The sequence below is a fragment of the Pygoscelis adeliae genome, unplaced genomic scaffold (genome assembly GCF_000699105.1).
Source record: "Pygoscelis adeliae isolate BGI_AS28 unplaced genomic scaffold, ASM69910v1 Scaffold207, whole genome shotgun sequence".
NCBI classification, from domain to species: domain Eukaryota; kingdom Metazoa; phylum Chordata; class Aves; order Sphenisciformes; family Spheniscidae; genus Pygoscelis; species Pygoscelis adeliae.
Window position 1 is genome coordinate 1,125,131 of NW_008825160.1, and position 19,545 is coordinate 1,144,675.

Below are 19,545 nucleotides of genomic sequence, written 5' to 3' on the forward strand. Positions count from 1 at the left end.
CCAAAGGACTGACGCAGGCTTTTTGGATTCCATATCAAATTTCAACCACCCGTTTGATTGTGTATCTCAGCCCAGACACCTACATACTCTGTCTTTATTTGTAGTTGAGATCGTCTTGATTAATATCAAAGGCTGTATGTCTGGTTTGCTCTGTGCCGGCTACAGCCATTGAACGTTGTAAGGCTTCTTAGTGCGGCAAATCTTAAGGGAGTTGGTTTTCTCCCTGTTCTTTTCCCTCTCTCCCGGGCAACTGTTAAATTTGGGAAGGACCAAGCTGAATAGGTTTATCACCAACTTTGTGCTATGGTTCTCTTAGACTAGTCTATACGGTTTCATGTTTTATGGATTGAGATATGGGTAGTGTTACATAATACTACAAGCAGAATTTCACTTTGAGGTAAGGCTTACTTGCTTTGTTATTACAAAGAATTACAAGAAAGTAATTACAAGAAGTAATTTCTTCTGACTTTGTTAGGCAAGTCTCTTCAGCTGTTTTGAGTTGGATGCCAAAGAAAATAAACAGACTGTTCTTGAAACTTTGTCGTTAGTAACCAATTTTGTTCAAAGTAGCATGAATGATTGACAGTAGGAACATACCCCCAGATTTTCGTTCCTTTGTTGTGAATTTTAGGGATGTTAATAGGATTATAGTTTTATTTTCTTTTTTATCATTCTAAAGCGAAGTAGATGCCTGCAAGTAACAACTATCGCACGGGTGCTTGTTTTAGTAGCCACAGGCTATATGCCAGCTCTCTCTGCTGTTGCCCACAGATGCAGATCCAGTTCCCTTTAACTGTGATTCTGCTTGAAATCGCTTAAACCTCTTCAGTTAGTTCAGTGTTTTCAGATCGGTGAATCTTTTTTTACTGGCTGTGGATTAATAGTTCTGACACTGTATGTAGAGGAAGGTAGATTCCCAGAGCACATGGAAGTTTGTCCGTGTATTCTAGTTCACGGAGAGATTAAAGTTGTGTAAAAGACTGGCATTTGTTAGTGTAAAAATTTCTGGTGACATGGGTGTTCTATGTCATATATACACACAGATGTGCATTTGGTGGTAGCTTGGAAGTAGAGGCTTTTGAAGATAAAAGGATGGTCAAAATAGAAAATCAAAATGAATTCCAAGTTTTGTATTTACATCAAGGAGAAAACAGGTGCTATTAAAGCACAAAACCATCGGTAGATCACATTACGAGGCTAAAGGTGGTGTTCTTTGAACACTGGAGTAATCATATCCCAAACTTTGCAGCTGCTTAGTGGGCTATAGAAGAAATCAAGACAATACAAAAAATGGCTAGTGCTGCCCAAGTAAATTTTATACACTGAGATTGAGACTCGGCTACTGGTGAAGCTCAATGCCATGATTGCTGTAAAACAGATACAAAGTGCAAGTAAAACTTGCTGTATGTTTTTCTTGGAGCATGGTAGGAGAAAGAGCAAGGACCTGGAGGCCAATTTGAGGCCGGACTAGCTTGTAGACTGAGGTTGGAGGCCCCTGTTCAAGGCTGCTTTATACTTTCCATTCTTAAGACTTGTCTTTAATAAATTTGCCAGATAAAGCCAGCGGGGCCCAAAAATATTGTTTGAGTCTGCATTAGACTGATATTTCTGGGAAAATTGAAGCCCAAATGAGAAAAATAGTTCTAGGAAGGAGCTAAGAAAAGCATGCTTCTCTTCTTCGTGTCCTGCTGTGATTCTTTCTAAAGCCTCAGAGTCTGAGTACTGCAGGAGCAGAGGCTTTGGAGCCAAGGAGCCTTTACAAAAACAGCATTCAGCCTTCCCAACTTCAGCTAGTGACGGCCCCATCCTCAAAGAATTTGAGCCTCTCGTTGCTTCCTTGAGCCTATGCTACGAGGCACCATCCCAACAGAACTGGTCAAAGCTGAGAAACTGTTTTACGCTGTGATCTGAGCACTCGCCATACAGACATTATGGAGGAGGAATTGTGTCCGATTCATGCAACCTGCTGGGTATCCCAAACAGGAGTTACTCGTTCCCCCTTAGTGTTAACCATTTCATTTGCGCAAAAGGCAGAGGCTTGCAGCAAATACAGGAAAACTTGCATGGGTTGCCACATGGGAGGATCGCTTTTTTGCTGTAGGTAGAAACCTAGATAAAGTACACACAACTGATAAAAGGACAATAATGTTGGAAACATGAAGGTCATAAGCTGGAATATGCCAGAATTGATATTCCCCATGTAGCCTTAATTTAGCCTCTCCCCGAATGTGATTGATGATATTGGTTAACCTTATTTTGGTTAGCCATATATATAAAACTAATAAGCCAGATCTATAACTAATATAACCTTATATTAGTTAACCAGGTATATTTATCTCTAAGGAACCCCTGCCTCAGTTCAGAAGGTGGGTTGGATCTCTGAGAGAGAAGTTAATTTTATAACAAAGGGAACTGTTGTCTTTTGAATGGAGGCTTAATTTGGAGTGGATGAAGCCAGTGAGCCAGAGGGATTGTCAGAAGAAAATGGGTGGTGGTGTGATTAAAGCAGTTGGGTGCTTCTGCTGGATAATTGAATTCTGGTCCTGCCTCTGTAACAGAGTTGCTATGTGACGTTAAGCAAATGGTTTTTCCTAGATGGTCATTAATTGGGTCTTTCATTCTGGTGCCCCATGGGAGAGATCGGAGGTGTGATTTGCTTGAGGGCTTTGCTCTTCTGGCTGCAGGTGAATTCCGAAGATGCTGCATGATGCTAAGTATTTTGAAAAATCAGATTCTGGTAGTTTCAAATAGGGGACCCAAAATTAATCAGAATTTTATGTGCTATGTGTTATGATAACAATTAATATGATAAAAGAACTGCTGAAGAAATAAATTCCTTCTTTAGAGCAGAGTTTGAACTTGATGAAGAAAATACTGCATTGGATATATGTCGTGAATGGTGTGTAGGAGACCCCATCTTGAGAAAGCAGTAACTGACCTATGTGCTTGGGGAAAAAAAAGTCGGTGTCCTTTGGGAGAACATCATACTGTTAGCTGGCATTGTAATGCAAATGCAGAGTGAATCAGCTTAGGCTCAGTGCTGTCTGTAACTGATGTTCTTAACTTACATGCTTGACTTTTCTATCAGAAAGTGCTTTTTAAATGTGAGCTGATACATAAAATACAATTTCAAAACAAACAAACAACAAACCACAAGGTTAACTGAAGTGTAGTGTCATCAGTGAAGGAGACAAATACTTCTTCCCCACGAAGCTGGAAAGAAACCCGTAGCCGTGAAAATCCATCATGTCTAGTGCAGATGAGGCTGGAATACTTGGCAGAGGGTCTTTTCAATGGATTTTTGGTCTCAGTTCAGCAAGTTACTAGCTGGATCCTGCTTATATGGTCTCTTAGTTGGGCATCCTGAGGCCCAGCCTCAAGCACAGCTTGTTTTCTGTTCACAGCAGGATGGCTGCTGGCGTTGCTGGGGGAGGAAAGGGAACCCCTCGAAGCCTGTGGCATCTGCTTTGTCCTGGCATAGCTGGCTTCATGTGCTACCAGGCAGTTGGCAGCAGGCCTGTAAGGCAATTGTGTGCGAGGGGAAGATGGCCAGGACATGGCACTCGCAATCAGAAGCAGCACAGATTTCGCCACCCGTTTTATTGGAACTTTTGGAGCTATTTATGCTCCAAAACAGATATTTATATCTGTTTAAGTATGTTGCTGATGCGGAGCCAAGCAACTCTTACAAGTTACGCTAGCAGTGAAATACATGTGTAGCGTTGCAATCCCTTTTGATTTCATATAACCAGACCCCTCACTCAAGAGGGTGCTTAATCAGCCTCTCCCCCCTGTTATGCAGTATGTCAATCCTGTATCTTTCTAACCTGTTCTTAAATACCTCCAGTGCTAGCCTCCCATTATAACCTCCCCAAAAGACTGCAACTTTATTCCCGCACAATATGGTCCTTTTTTTTTTTTCTTCTTGATGTCATGTTGAAATTGATCTTGCTGGAGTATTTTTGTGGCTTCTTGCACTTAGTTGTAGACTTACCTTTTTGTAGCAGCCTTTACATTTGTGACTTTTTGCAGTTTCATCTTTGGGTATTCTTCTGTGGAGGCTCTGCAACCCTGACTCCTTTGAACTTTCTTTATAGAGCTTGATTTTTCAGACCACTTGATTTTTTTCTAGTGCTTTCCTCCTGTGTTGCTAATTGATACAGGGCATCCAAAAGTGGTTGCCTTATTGTAGATGAGACTTACGAGCCTTGATTACAGCAGGAGTACTTGATTTATTTGAAGATCCTATTCCTTTTCATGCGTTTTCTACGCATTTGTCATTTTTGCAATAGGATGATACTGATCTATTATAACTCCTATTATAGGAGTTATAATAGATCAGTAACGATGCATTTTCACAGAGCCTGTGTACCCTGACCTGTTTTGTATAGCTGTTTTTTCCTGTTTATGTTGATTTGCACTTGGCCCTAGTGAATTGCACCTTGATCCATCATTATAAGCTGGATGAAATATAAAAAGTCTGAAGTCTGTCTGCTACCATGCTGGCAGTCTGTCTGAGCATGGTGTAAGGTCTGTGGACTCAGTGAACGCGTCCTGTTCTGTCAAGCAGGTTGTCACTGAAAACCCAGAATGATGCTGACCCTGGGGCACAGATGAATCACTTCTGATTCATGGCTCCATTTTGATGTCAAACCATTGATGGCTACCCACAGTAAAGTTATTTGACCTGTTTGCCACTCCCTGTTAGCTTAATCTAGGTAATGCCTCAATAATTTGCCATAAATATCATATAAAAGCATCAGAAGTCCTATGAAAGTCAAAATGGACAATGTCTATTGCCAAGTCCCATCTGTAGGGCCTGCTGCCCTGTTGTAAAAGAAATCAAATTGATGTGATACAACTTGTTGCCAAATCTACATCGGCTACTCGTCACCTTCTTCACTCCTAGATGCCTGCAAATTGTCTGTGTTCCCATTTTTTCTTGAAATTGAAATTAAACTGATGGATATGTAACTCCTGGCTGTTCTTCCCACTCCTTCCCTGAACATATTTGCTTCTCTTCTGTTTTTCCCCACCCCTTCTTTCCTTTGGGCTGTGTGCTGTGAAGACAGCAGACAGGAGACAAAAGATTACAAGCCTTTGAGGGATCGGCTAATTCTTTAAGGAAACATGACAAACCACTAAGCTTTGCTACAACATGGGTAACTGAAAACAGCAGCCCGGAGCAGAGGAAGACACTGTTCACTGTCTATCATTGAGACATTAAGGGAGAATAAAACTGTGAATGTGTTACTTAAAACGTTTTTACTCATGATTTTGATGTTTCCAAGAACTTTTTTTTTCTTTTAGTTAAAAAGACATTGCCTTAAACTTGTGATATGAGCTTCTCTGGCAGTTCAGAAAGGTTGCTGCCGTTTAAAGCTTTCTCTGTGTTCAAGAAGTTCATGCTGCACTGTAGCAGTTACCCTGTTTTCGTGCCATCGAATCCTTGCTTGCTGTGACTGTACTACAGTCATCCCTGGGAATGTTGTTGTGTGGAAGAGGCTCTACCTTACTTCTGCACTGTGGTATCTGCCAGAGTGGCAAAAAAGTATATATAAAAAATTAGGTTTTCGGGCTCCCAGTCAAATACCTTTCATTGTATCAAAGCTCCTCTAATTCTAGGAAAAACTATCCAACTTGCTCTGCCAAGGTAACAAATTGTATTGCTCGTAGGAAGGTGTCTGCTGCTGTTATTCATATGTATGGCACAGTAGTTCTAAGGATTGTGCAAAGAAAACCCAGCAACTCTAAAGCCACTTGGACTTCTATGAATCTTTTGGGTTTTTTCTTGTGCAGTTAATAACACTTTTTCTTTTTCTTTTTTTTTTTTGTCCCTCCACCTCCTCTTCTGCAGTTTCAGCTTCTTGCCTCAGCATTATTTAAGTCTGGTTCGGATTTCACCACTCTTGGTGAGTATTGTGTATCAGAAGAATTATATTAAGTATGTTCCCTCTGATAAAGATCATTACTATTAGTTTCTACTGTTTTTTTAATATCAAATGTTATAGTTCATATGAATATTGTAGGTCCTTTTCGGTTTGAATACACAAAGTGCCACTGCTTAGGCATTTGAGAGATTATTTATAATGACCACTGTCCAATGCCTCGAGCCCATATTTAAAACATCTGTCACCAGTGGTTATAAACCCATGCCTCCCGGGATCATTTTCTGTCTCTTATTACACCTGATGCTTCGCTGTTACCCAAATAAACAGAAGCTTTGGTCAGAATAAAGCACCTCCTGTCATGTCACTTTGGAATCTCACAGCATGGCTACGGCTCTGTTTGCTGTGATAACTGCAATTCCTGGAGTAGTTTGGTTCGCTCTGTTCTTTGCAAAACTAGTTCTTTGGGCAGAACGTCAAGAGCAAAGAAAACAGTGGCATGTAGGGCTGGAAACAGGAGGTCTGAGCCAAAGCCGTAATTTGTTTCACTATTCTGTCCAGTTAACTCTTTTAAACAGTTGAGAGATTAATCCTGGGCAAGGTATAGGAAGGCTATAGGTATAACGTACATTGTTGGAACGATGGGTTGTCCTCAAGTTACCAAGCTCTCGCTAGGAGTATCGATGACTTCAGTTTTTGACAAATGTGTAATTCCCAGTCTAAGGAATTGAGGGAAGGAAAAAGCCCCCTGCACTGTCTGCCTTGCTGGATGAGGAAGCTCTGCTGAGCTTGTGTGGTTTGGAAGTAGTTACCTAGTTGATGTTGTAAGATGGATTTTTTTAGAGGAAGAAAACCCAAGTTTCAGAAAGTTGTTTTTTCCCTAGTTTTAAGTGTTCTAAAAGATGAATTAGTTCTTGACACAATACAATACTTTATTCAGAGGTTGGCTTTACGGATAGGAGGATACACACATCAAGTGGTGCTTCTAAAAGAAAACAAAAAACCCAGTCCCTCCTTGATTTGATTAACTTGGTTGATTTTGATTAACTGAAGAGTGAGTTCACTGAATTAAAAAGCATTCCTTTGAGATACCAGTGATTGAAGTAATACAAAGCAGAGGAAATCGTTGTATGCCCACTCTATTGTTCTTGCTGCTGATGGTTTAAGTATGGGGATTTGGGTAAACAACGCTTCTGCTGCAGACTAAGCCCTCCCCTGTTGGGAGGCAAAACTAGTTTGCAAAGCACCCTTGTGCCAAGATGCAGCCTGGGTCCTCGGTAGAAGTCCAGTGATTAAATAGCAACTCTGACGTTGGACTCCTACCATCAGCAGAGCTTGTCTCAAGAAAAACTGCAAGCAATACAAGTTCCAGTTCTGGTTAAGACAGTAGTGGAGGTAATGAGGAAAGCCTGAGGACAGAAGAAATGAGGCACCAAATAAAAATAGCTGCACAGATTTTGTTTTCTGGGACATCAGAGCAATCCCCTGCAGATTCTTCCTTCCCCCATTTCTTCAGGACTGTCAATGAGCTTGACAGTGTTTGCTTATTACTTTTTATGGCATTTTGACTGCAGTGTTGGCTTGGGGTGACGTGATCTCTGTGTGTATATGCACATAGTAGTGAGACAGAGAGCTGGCAGCCTTGTTAGTTGAGGCAGAAGTAGCAAATAGTTAACATCCGTCCAAAATGGACAACTGGCATACTGCACAGCTAAACGGAGCGTTTAAAGTAGTGAGCACTGACTTGCTTTCCCCTTTTCTTCCTCCCCCAGGATTTTCAGATGTTGACCACACGTACGCGCAGAGAACTCAGCTGTTTGATACACTAGTCAACTTCTTTCCAGACAACATGACCCCTCCTAAAGGCAACCTGGTAGACCTCATCACGCTGTGACGGAGCAATCACTGGACTGTGGAAGAGGGGAAAAGCATCCATTTTCAGTATTTTAATTTTTTTACTGCATTGATTGACTGCTGGGATGAAGTAATATAGCAACCCCTAGGTGTTTGAGAGGGGTTTTATACTTGTATGGTGAATCCCTGAAGCTTTTCCCTTGGAGTAGGTTAATAAAATGTAACTGACGTACTTCCAACTAAATATATATATTTTTTCTGACTTTGGATTTTGAGTTAGCAAATGTAAGATGAAAAGGTGGGGGGAAAGAAAAAAAAATAAAACCCAATCATGCAGTGATCATTTTTGCCTGTAGAGGAAAACTGAGATTTGTGAGTTGTCTGGAATTAAAGATGATGGGTTTTATTTTGGGTTTCGTGAGAAAGGGTGGGAGGTTCTTTGCTCATTTGTAGCTAGTCATGATATATTGCTTTATCCTACAACTCCATCCTCAGCAGCTGAATAACTTGGCGGCAGGACACTGGCACGCGTTGAGGTAATAGTAATGTATGTGTCTTGAGTCTTGTAATCGCGGTGTGTCACGTGAAGGGGAGCGCGTGTTACAAATTACGTCTCCTTGTCCCAGAACTGGGCTGACAGTAGTGTCTAATTGCATCTGATATCTGGTCTAAACCTAAATGCCTATCTTCCATTCTCTGGAGCCTCCCACTTAGACCTGACAGGCAAGTGGGAACCTCAGAGAAACCGCTGGAAAACGGGAGTGCAGTCATCATCTGCACAGGCCCCTTTTTGGGGTTTGTTCTGTTTTCAGTGCCGATCCGATGAGAAACCATGCAGGTCCTCGCAGAGCCCGGCAGAATTGGGTCTTCCACCACACGCACACCTAACCTCTGCAACCTGACTCCAGGCTGGGTGTAGGATTTCTGAAGCAGATTGTCTTCGTTTACGTGCACCTATGCTTCTGTGTGCGTTTGTCAATGTGTAAATGTAAAGAGGATTGCCCCCAACAGCTTGTCTCCTTTCTATGTAGTGCAGCTCATTCACTTCTAAATGCATTTTAGACCTAGATCTGAATGTGAGGGAAGCCTTTTTAACATAAACCTCTTTACATACGCATCAGCGTGCTTTCATAGAAAATACATGCTTCCTCGCTGAAAGCCTTCTTTATAAACAAGGTAAGGGCTTGGTGCTGCACTATGAAGTGGAATGCAGGATACGCATACCCAGCATTAGAAACTTTTTGCATTCGGTGTCAGTGAGCATTCAGTACAACCTGGCGGATGTAAATATTTATATGAGACTGCAAAGCTTTATGTCCAGAAATGTTCATGCCAGTAGGGTATCATTGCTGCACCCACTGTGGCTACACGACTCCTGTTGAACTTGATGGAAGTCTTGTGTGTGCAAAGATGATTTGAACTCTTGAAATAAAGAGTTAGTGAAGTGTCTTTTTCAGAGCTCGAGTGTCTGCTTGCTTTGATTGCATTGTACTGCCTCTTTATCATGTTCTTTGTGTGACTTTTGTAGTCCTGGTAAGTTAGAAATAAATTAAAAAAAACTCATACTAGTGTTTAATCACTTAGAGAGGAACAGCATGTCAGAGGCTGGGCTTTGCTTTGTTTTCAGAGAGGACATGAGACTGTTTAGGCATTGTATACTTCAGTGGATGGCAAACCAGATGTCTGTGGAAGAATCCACTCAGTGCAGGAAATGAAATCTGATGAAATTGTTTCTTTGAAACATTGCATTTTTTTTTTTCCGGTGACATGGAAAGTTTTATGTCACTGCTAGGCTTTATGAAGTGCCACCTTTGCTGACGCTTTGTTAACTAGTTAAAGTAGAGCTTATATGGTACGAATGTAGATACTGACGGTGCTATGCTGGGGGAATATTCCAATTGCGGTGTTGTTTCCATTGAGGTTGGACTGAGCACTTTCAGTGCAACCAGCCAAAATGCTGCAGCCCTCTAGCACTCAACATTTTAGTGCTGTTGTGCTCCCTTATCACTTGATCTCATTGCCTGTGTATTCTCCAACTTCTGTCAGATGATTAATTGCTTTTTGTGACTGTTTTCTAATCAGCCAAGCTCTTAGTAAACTTTTATGTGTATACCTTCGATGACTACGTGTGAGGCTGAACCCAAAAGATACAACTAGTCTGAGGAGCCTCGGTGGGCACACAGTGGAAGGTCAGGAATGCTTTGTGAATGGTGTTGCTGGTGAGCAGTGCGTCGTGTCAGGCTTGGTTTGTGTTGCAGAAATTCGATCAAAACTCATTGTCCTGTGTCGGGGGTGCATGCAAAGCCTGAGAGCCTGGCTCAGTTTTTTGTAGCATAGCGTAAATGAATGATTTGTCAGAGCGAGGTGAACATTGCTTCTGCAGGACTGACAATCCCAGCTAATGAGAGCACTTCAGGATGATCAAATATTGACCTACCTTTATCCTGAGCAGGTTGATTTCAGCTCGCACAAGTACAGTTTATGGATTACAGCTGGTGATTAACCAGCAGAAACTATTTGCTCAGCTTCGGAGTATTTGTTGAGCAGCAGAGGCACCCTGTGGCCAGAGAGGTTAATCCAAAGTGAAGATTTCTTGTGGCTTTGCCAAGGGTCTTCCCTAGTTCTGTGTCCTTAAAGTTAGGAGTCAAAATTAAATTATTTCTTTGCATTGGTGTATGCTACACTACCTGATTTAAAAACTAATTAAAAATTCTGAGCAGTGAAGCATAAATTTCCTTTCAAAATAAGCCAGTTATTGACAAGTAGTTACAGGGAGAGTTCTTAATTTAATTACATGCAGATATTTAAAGATACTGGTGGTATTCCAGGAAAGTGTTAGATGCGAGCGTTACAGAAATACTGAAGTACAAACAGAAAAGAGACCCACTTGATCTGAAAACAGCCACCTGAAAACGTTTCGCAGCACAGTGCATGCAATGTTATAAATATACAAGCTGCATGTGGGAAGTCTTCGAGCCTCACCCTTACTGCTTGCAGGCTGTAGCAGAGATGGCTTTTTAGCTTAGACAAGACAAGCATACTATATTTGCTTTTACCTTATATTATAAGGTAACTTTGTGTATGGATTTAACACCACCTAATCTTTGCACTACATTAGTTTATCTCCAAATTATGTGTTAACTTGTAAATAAGGTATTGCAAAAGAAAGCATCGTTACTTGTCAGAGAGGGACTCATTCATGGTGACTCAGGTCTTTAAAGCCAAAGTTACAAGGTTCTGGTATGTTTTTTTAAAGCTGTAGGAAGTCAGGGTGGAATAAACTTGACACAGACATCAAGACTTCAGTCCTGGTTTAACTTTTTTTTTTAAAATCCTTTTGAGATCCATGAGTTTGGTTCTTCACTGCCTCTGGCCTTCAGCATAGTTGCCCATACAATCTTATTCAGTAGATCATCTCTTGGGAAAACATGAAATTCTTCTTTATGCAAAGTTGTTCCTATCAAGTGACACGTTCTAGAGAAATAAAACTCTTTGGATTTGATTTTTGGTCACTTGGATTAGGCAGAATTAAGTGAGTTTCTTAATGTTTGTCTTGTACAACCCCTCGTAGTAGTCATGAGGCAGAAGTCCTTAAGAGTTTTTCCAAAATGACTTCTCCAAGCAGGTACTGCTATCGTAGTGTGACCTAACACGTTTTCATGTGGCAGGTGGCAGAAGGACCTACTTAGATGTTTTTGTTACAAATGGGGAGACTATAGCCACCTCCTTGCCCCCCCTTTTTTTTTTTTGAGGGTCCCATTAATTAGCATTGCTTCTGGGGAGACCTGAAGGGTGATGCGAAGTAGTTATTGAAATTAGTTGTAGCTTTTCTCTTCTGGGTCTTTGAAAGATAACATTTGTGATGTATTTATTCTTAAACATCTCCTCCTTTTGCTGAGTGTAATGAGGAAGGAGAACTTTGTCTCAGAAAACTTTAGTTTGCCCTTTTTCTGGACAGCATCCTGTATGTGTCGTTTAGGTAGTGATATCCAGTTGTGTAAATAAATGGGATTTGGTTCTGTTTGCCCGGCATGGCTCTTTGTGCACACCTGATACACGCTAGCTCAGGGGTCAAGCTGGAGGTTCCTACCAGATCAATTAGCAAAATCGTGCTCTCGTTTTGGAAAGATCAATCTGTGAAGACCCAATTGGAAAAGCTTTTCTAAGGTATTTGCCTTGTGCAGCGGCAACTAGAGTGAAATTAGGAAACTTTCCCAAAGAACACACTAAAGCTTGCCTGTATGAAGATTGTACCGGAGTAAGGATGCAGTGAGAGGCTTAAATTAGAGGGCTGACAATTTTTGATCGTTGATTGTAATGGCCTAGCCTAAAAATTTAATGACTGAGGAGTCAGTGAGCAAATGAATTGGACCGCTTATTTGCAGGAGAGCAGGCTCTTTGTAGAAGCGTTGGGGCTAGCGGCAAGGGATCGTGATAGCTTTATCTGTGTTTCTCTTTAATCAGCAGCCACAAGTGTCAGGGTCTCCATTAGCTGTTTCTTCTTCCAGAAGAGACTCCTTCCAAAGCAGAGTAATGACTCTGGAAGAGTGTTTTCCGTAGGGCTTTGTGGAACAGCTGTTTTCTGAATCATTTTCCTGATGTGTGCAAATTTGTAGAAGGGAGTTTTCTTTATCACAAAATTGTACACCACTCTTGCCCTGCTGTGCAAACTTGCACTTGAGTGCTGCAGGCAACGAGTGATAAATTCAGAGCAGTGTTCTGAGAAACACTTGAAACTTGTTTGCTGCTCTTATTGTAAGAAAGATTAGCATTAATGCCCCTTGTTTCAAATACAGGAGGGTGGCAGGTATCTGTAACGCTAATAGTATTAACTCTCTTGCTGCCTCCTGTATTTCAGAATTGAGGCGGAAATACTTTTGTAGAGCTTATCGAATGAAACTTTTAGTATGAATTAGCACTGTGCAACCTTAAACTTGAATGCTCCTACATCTCTGCACATGCAGTAATTCCGTTGATATAATGCTGTCCTCCTTCTGGGAAAAATGGCAGAAATTATTAGATACATTTCCATTTGGTACCTTTGTTTTTAGAAGTGGAAAAATGTCTTGTGAAACCTTGAGTCCCGGTGTATGCTTTGAATTTTAGCTTATTAATTGTGGTTGGCTCGGAGCTGAGGAACGTTTGGCTATTGTCAAGTGAAGTCCTGACAGTAAAAGCAATTCATGTATGTCTCTGGAAGTGCTTGTGTTGTTTTATAGCTGTAGTTGTTACAGAAACAGAGGTGGGCCCAGTTTAAAAAAAAAAAAGAAAAAGAAAAAATTATTGCTGTTCTGATTAGCGGAAAAATTGTAGACATTCTGAACGAGCTTGGCCAATTTTGATAAGCACACATGATAATTTGGAGATGGGTCATTTTGTAAAAGGAGAGTTTAAGAACAACTATAGGACTTGTTCTTGATATAGATTGATAGTAGTATATAAGCTGTAAATATTGTTGAAATGTAAATGTACTGTCAGAAGCTTGTTATTACTGTATCTAAATGCCTATAGGTATGGTAGACCTGGTCATATCCTGTCATGGAAAAGGTTATGCTGCAAATTATTCAAGTTGTGGTAATGACTTACAGGCAAAAAATCCCTGTTTTACTGAAAGCCGCTATTATAATGAAAAGCTGGAGTGGAAAAAGTAGGTTTACTGTACTGGAACCGTTATAATAGTACATGGCTCAGCACTCGGATAAATTGTCTCCAGATGCTTTTATCTGTAGGCAATGGATCCAACCGTGGTTTTAGAGTGGAAGCCAGTTAATGACCTGCTTGTTGCTGTTTGAGAGTCGCACAAGAAAACGTCACAGTTGATGCCAGCAGGTGTCCTTTCAGCGTTCCTGGCAGAAGTCAAAACTGTGTGGAATTTTGGATTTTCCACATATGCTTTGGTATACGTAAAGCTCTGAAGAGGATAGTGGTTGCGGGAGTTGTATACAACGCCAGCTTGTATGGCTTAGGTGTGGAGGTCTGCAAGGCAGCATCGTCCCCAAGCACAGATCCTAAAGGTAACATATTGCTGCTCTCTCCTTTGCTTTCATATATCTGTACTCGATTTGTTAGTGATGAACTCCAGATACTTGCTGTGACCCAAATTCAGCTCTCTGCTTCTGAATATCTACAGCCACAGACTTGCTTAAGCTGCTGTCAGTGTATCACTTCAGTACCCTGAAATCTTAATTTCTAGTTGGTGCTGACAAAGGTACGTGTTGTCTTGGCTTCCAGCTGTTTGCTAAAAGTCAGCGCAGCTTTTACTGACGACCTGGAGACTGTAAGTATTTGAGTGCTGTCAGAAATCAGTTGGCTCTGTTCAGCTCTAGCATGGCATCGCAGTTCATTCCTGGGAAAGGTGGCGTGAGTGAATAGGTCAAAACTGGCTCTACCAGGTTACATTTTTGGTTATGCTGCTAATTTGAAAGGAAAATCTCTCACTAGCATATATACTGTCCAGTGTGATGGTCAAAGCATGGTCCCTTGGGTATTCCCCCGTTCATTCTGGCTTTTTCTTTCCCTGTCTGACTGTTCACTGCTATTAAAATGCTGTGCCTTCAGATTTCCCTCAGTTTAATAGAGTACCTACTGAAGAATTAAAGGTTAGAGCTGCGTGGTGGTTATTGAGGCATCAGTTTCTCCATGTCATATCATCATACCCATGTTGCTTCCTTCGCAAAACTCCTTACTGCTGCCTCTGAAGCAGTCAGGGAGGATCCTTGTGATTTACGTTGTTCTCCCCAAGGGCTGTTCCTCCTCCGAGGTAAGGACGGGGGGAAGCGTGGGAGCTGAAATTCCAGCAGCAGCAGCACGGTGTGTTGTCGGTGTAATGCTGCAGCATACACCTCGTTACTTGTGCCCCTCCATGCCCCAGCGTTCAGGGCTGTGATAAGCCTTCCCTCCTGTCTCAGCAGGGTTTATTTTGCATGGCACCAGGAGCTGTTTGACAGAAGACAAATGCAATTTTACCAACTCTCAAGTTCATTTAAATAATAGTCCTAGTTTTCTGCCGCCTGCTTTCATAATCCCGAATCTTTCACCGGTGGAGGCAAACAGCTAGTAGTTGGGGTGTTGGGTTTATTTCTGCAGTGTAGCAGGGCAGAGGGAATGGGAAGAGGAATAGGCTTGGGGATAATGCAGTGATAGCTCGTGTGAGTATGTGTTTAAGATGTGGTTTGTCTTTTGTGGAAGGGCTTTGAAGATTATTAACAAGTAGGTCTGCTATTTAGAGTTGATTTTTTTCACGCGAGCTGGATTCTCTGGCTCTTTTTCAAATGGAAGTGATGTAAGACCAGGATCTTCTAGTCCTGGAGCTTCACCTTGAGCTTTGGCCCTCTCCACTCTAAAGACACTAGAGAGACTAATAGAAATTTTTTCTCCCCAGTCCCTCTGCAGTGATTGCAAGGAAGCCAATTGGGCTTAAAACTGTTTAAACATACTGGAGGTTGTGCAGCACAATCAGCTATCAGACCAGGTCTGGCAGTCTTAAGAGACTGTTAAAACCTAAATATGTTCTGAGCTTTCTGATGAAAGCTGCTGGTGAGATTAAGGGAGATTAGAGGTTTTTTAATTAATATGATGGTGGGAAGGCTAGACCACAACAGTGGCTCCAGTGGTTACAGCCTTCTCCACGTCCCAAATACCAATGGACAGGTTTTTCTCCCTAATGATGAGAAAATACACTTTAAATATCCTGACTTTGTAACTAGCTGCCCAAGGGGTTCAATCAATTACTTCGTGTTTCACTAAATAAAGTGAAAGAATAAAGAGAAGTGCTGCAGCGTGTGAACAGGTCTGTTCATTGAAGAAGCTGCTTTGAGGCTGAAAAGTGGTTTTTTTTTTCCTGAGGCTTTGACAAAAAACTCAGCTCATAAAAGGGGAAAATGGCTCTTATCAGCCTGTGCTTTCTCAGTTGCAAGTCAGTGACTTCACTGCAAGTAGTCCAGTCTGAACATCGGCTGATCCTTCTACCTCTGCTTACCCTGCAGTAATACGTGCTGTCCAAAAGGTGACAGCCTGATTTCCTTCCCCAAGCAGTGCGGAGAACTCCTATGCTGGAGAAGACTTTTATCTAACCGCGGAGGAGATAACTATTGTGCCGCTGACTTGTTTTCCCCTCTCATCTGCCATGGTAATTGGGAAGGCAAACTAGCGGTGGAGGCTGAATGTTTCCTTCATCTCTTCCTCATCATTCCTGTCCTTCCTCCCCTCTCCCTCCTGTTGACGTTTTGATGTGCAAAACACTTTTCACTTCAGAAGCTGCTGTGCTGGGTAGTGGAAAAGAAAACAAAACCCTAGTTATTAGTAGCTGTTACTATTTACTGTATTTTCTGCTATGTCTTCCAGCATACCCTCCTCCACAGCAGGAAATGAGGGGATGCCGGGGAGGCCAAAAGCAAGAGAAAAGAGCTTAATTATACAAACAAAATGTGTTCATGGGAGTCTTGAGTCTTGGAGGCCCCGAAACTTGCAGACCACTTTGCCTAGGGCAGAAAATTAAAGCCCGTTGGCTCATTCTCAGTTAATGGGAAACGACGTTCCCATCCTTGTGGGCTGGTGGCTGCGTGCATCTCGTATATTTAGATGCTGAGATGCACCGTGCCTCATTTTAGAAGTATCCAGTCTCGGTAAACATTTTCCCTTTGAACGTTGTAATTTGAAACTGCTGAAACAACCTCTCTCTCCTAGATGCATTGATAGCATAGACAGGATCAGGGTAGCTTGGGGTTAAACGCTGCTGGCTGGACACTGTAACCTGGTTAGGGGTGCTTTTTCAAGCTGTTTCTTTGAGCTGTTGCCTCTACTCGTACCATAGCACTGTACAGTGTGGTGGTTTGTTTGTCTGGACCTTCGATGTTTGTCCTCTACACCCTCATGTGGTCCCCAAAAGCTGGTTATTCCCTATGTAGTGCTTGGAGTTGAGTGTCTGCTCCCTGTCCAGAATTTGGCCCTTTTTTCCGTTTTGGCATCTGACTTTGAAGCATTTACATCTCTACAGCGATGCCGCAGACTCTGGTGTCCGTCTGAATTCCCTTTGGTGTCTGTCCTGCAGTTGTTGCCTCGGACACCTGACCACAGGAGAGCTGAACCGAGAGGTGCAGACAGCCCTGGGGCTGGAAAGGAGCGCCTGTGGGGTGATGAACAGGGTGGACCGCACACGTGTTTTAATAAGCAAGTCAAACACTGACTAGTCTTATGTTGAGCCCACGGTGGTTACAGGCATCATTCCTGGACTCTGGTGATTCCCCATCCTGCCCTTTTCTTTACAGCTAAACGGATGATCTTTGTTCAGCCTGGAGTGTTAATTTTCTTCCTTGGCATAAATCATCTTTGATAGTTTCTGGGTTGATACGTAAGCCCCGTGCTGTACATAAATGAATGAGTGATATGAGGAATATCTGCAAATGTAGTTATGTTGTATGTAATGTACATAAGGAGAGAATGTATTTTGTTCATTTTTTTTCTTAATAAAAATGTATATGCTAGCAAGGGTGTTTAAGATCTGTTTGCTCTAACATCGCTTGCTTCTGGGAATGGAGAAATGTCTGTGAAGGTCTTGCGGTGGTGCAGAGGTTGTGAAACCGGTGGTGCGTTATGCCTGGGCGGCAGGCACTGTTCCTGCTGGAGGAGCCCGCCGTGTCCCTCTGCGCCGCACAACGGCGGAGAAAATACCCTGTTCCCTGAAGTCGGTGAAGGGCTGGGTCAGTATCCCATAAATCCAGCGTGTGCTTCGCAGTGGCTAAAACTTTTATTGGGGTGGAACATGGACCTAAAACATAGGCTGATGCAAACCCCTGACTTTTAATATTTGATCAAACTAAATTCCCCCTTTTTTTTTTTCTTTGCATAAGTGAAAACTTAACCTGGAACAAAATGCTTTATTTTGGGCACTTGAAGGCGAATGGAGATGCTGAACTGCCCACGCTGCCGCTGACCCTGGCTGTTGCCCTTGCTTGATGGCCCCCCTTTGTCAGGCTGCTCAGGGGCGCGATGCTAGATTCCCTCTTCCGCAGCCTGTCCGAAGTGTGAGGAGGGGTCGGGGGCTCGGAGTGAGTTGGGACGAAGTGCAGAAATAAGGGCAAGCTCCCTCTCCCTTCCTGCCAACGTGAGCCTAAAGCCACTAACACTTCAAACGGGCACTCTGGCTGTCGTGGGGCTGCCCTCACCCACATCAGCTGAGCATCCCACCCCTCTGGATTTTCTGCGTTTTTAATTAAGGGAAGTTTTTTGCCACTATCACGCTTCCTTCTGCATGGGAGAAGTACGAGCTCCTCCATGCCTGGCTACCTCTGATCGTCTGGGTTGGTTTTACTCCTGCCCCTCCAGTGTTTTCACATGTCCTTGCTAGCAGGACCGTGCAGAGCCTGCGCTGGGTTTCCAAACAAGCTCAAACCACAGCCAGTTGTAACATCTGCATTAACAGATAGTTGTGGCTTTTGAGCACAAGCTCTGCGCCCCCCCCCCCTTTTCACTCAGCCAAGAAACAAGCCTTTTACATAAGAATGTTTATTGACAGAAATACATGATGCTTTCAAAATATATTTGTAGGAAAATGCAAGAAGAATCTCTACAATCCAGTTCCTCAGTAAATTCCAGTGTAAATCAGACTCCTGTCCCCGTGAGAGATGCTGCTATACAGTACGTAAGAGCTCTACTACATGTGCAAGGTTCAACGGGTAGCCGCCTCGGGAAATAGGTTCTCCTTCTGCAGTCCCTTATGGATTATGTCTTCCCCTGTATGTCTTCTGTAGGCAACAGTCACAGTATCAGCCTCGTCAGTTGGGTCATGGCACTGTGAGCGGGAGATAAATGGTCCTAAAATATTTACACATTCCTTGTGAATCTGAAAATAGAAAAAGTCTCTTGCAAGGACATCTGAGCTGCTTGTAAAACTCTCACCAAAAGGTAAGAGCAATAATCTCTTTGTACAACGTGTCGGATGTTAAAGCTGTTTTGGGGGAGAGAAGAGGAGCGTGGGGAAGGGAGGAGGGGCAGGGAGGGAGGAAATGCCTGGGTAGATTTTTTTTTTAATTTATTTTTGGTCTAACAATTATGGCTACAGTCTACAAAGGGAAGGATTAAGGCCAAAGATGCTCATCACTGCATTTCCTACCTGATTTTTTTTTTTTTTGCAAAAAGAATGTTCTCAACATAAAAAACGTACTGTGTTTTCCGTGGAAGTAGTTCTTTAAATAGGGGAAGGAAAATCTACTATAAAATATTAGTGGTTTAAAAATATGGTGTCTGGAAAAATAAATAAATGTACAATTCCTATTCAAATATAAATCACTGTAAGCACTTGCTGAGCAGTTAATATCTTCACTGGTCTCTGCTCGGAAAGATTTAAGGTTGCTTGATCTCAAGCCTTTGTAGGGTTCTCTCGGAAAGTCTTTGGACCTGATTCATTAAAGCACTTTGGCATCTCTTCGCTGGAAAGGGGGATCTTAGGCACATGCCAAAACCCGACTGCCTGGAGATGCTCTGCCAGGGGCACCCTTACGGCAACGGCAACCCCGGCGGCCAAAACCTCGCTGCTGCCCCGTGTTTTCAGCACATTTATTTTCTGCGAAGGACAGAAACGCGAGGTCACCGCCCCGCCGCTCGTCTCTTGGGGCAACTGGGAAGGAACGCGCTCACGAAAGCAATTGCAAACGCTGAGACCGGTTCTTTGAGCCTTGCTGCAACGTTAAAGAGTGGAACTCGATGCTGCCTGAGCGGGGACAAAGCCGTGGCGTGGGGTTAGCCGGGTGGGAGGCGTTTTCCTGCTTCGTGTCGAATTTTGATCCCTTACCAGACTGGCCTTTAG

General features: G+C 42.6%; 1 protein-coding gene across 1 annotated transcript in view; it reads left to right on the forward strand.

The window, feature by feature from the left end:
* The window catches only part of MKLN1 (muskelin 1, intracellular mediator containing kelch motifs), an 86,267-nt gene extending 78,190 nt beyond the window's left edge, over positions 1-8,077 (forward strand). The window contains exons 17-18 of the mRNA XM_009328695.1: positions 5,858-5,912; positions 7,661-8,077. Of these exons, the coding sequence (XP_009326970.1) occupies positions 5,858-5,912; positions 7,661-7,782 (177 nt within the window). The 3' untranslated portion in view covers positions 7,783-8,077. The remainder of the gene's footprint in view (positions 1-5,857; positions 5,913-7,660) is intronic.
* The last annotated feature ends 11,468 nt before the right edge of the window (positions 8,078-19,545 follow it).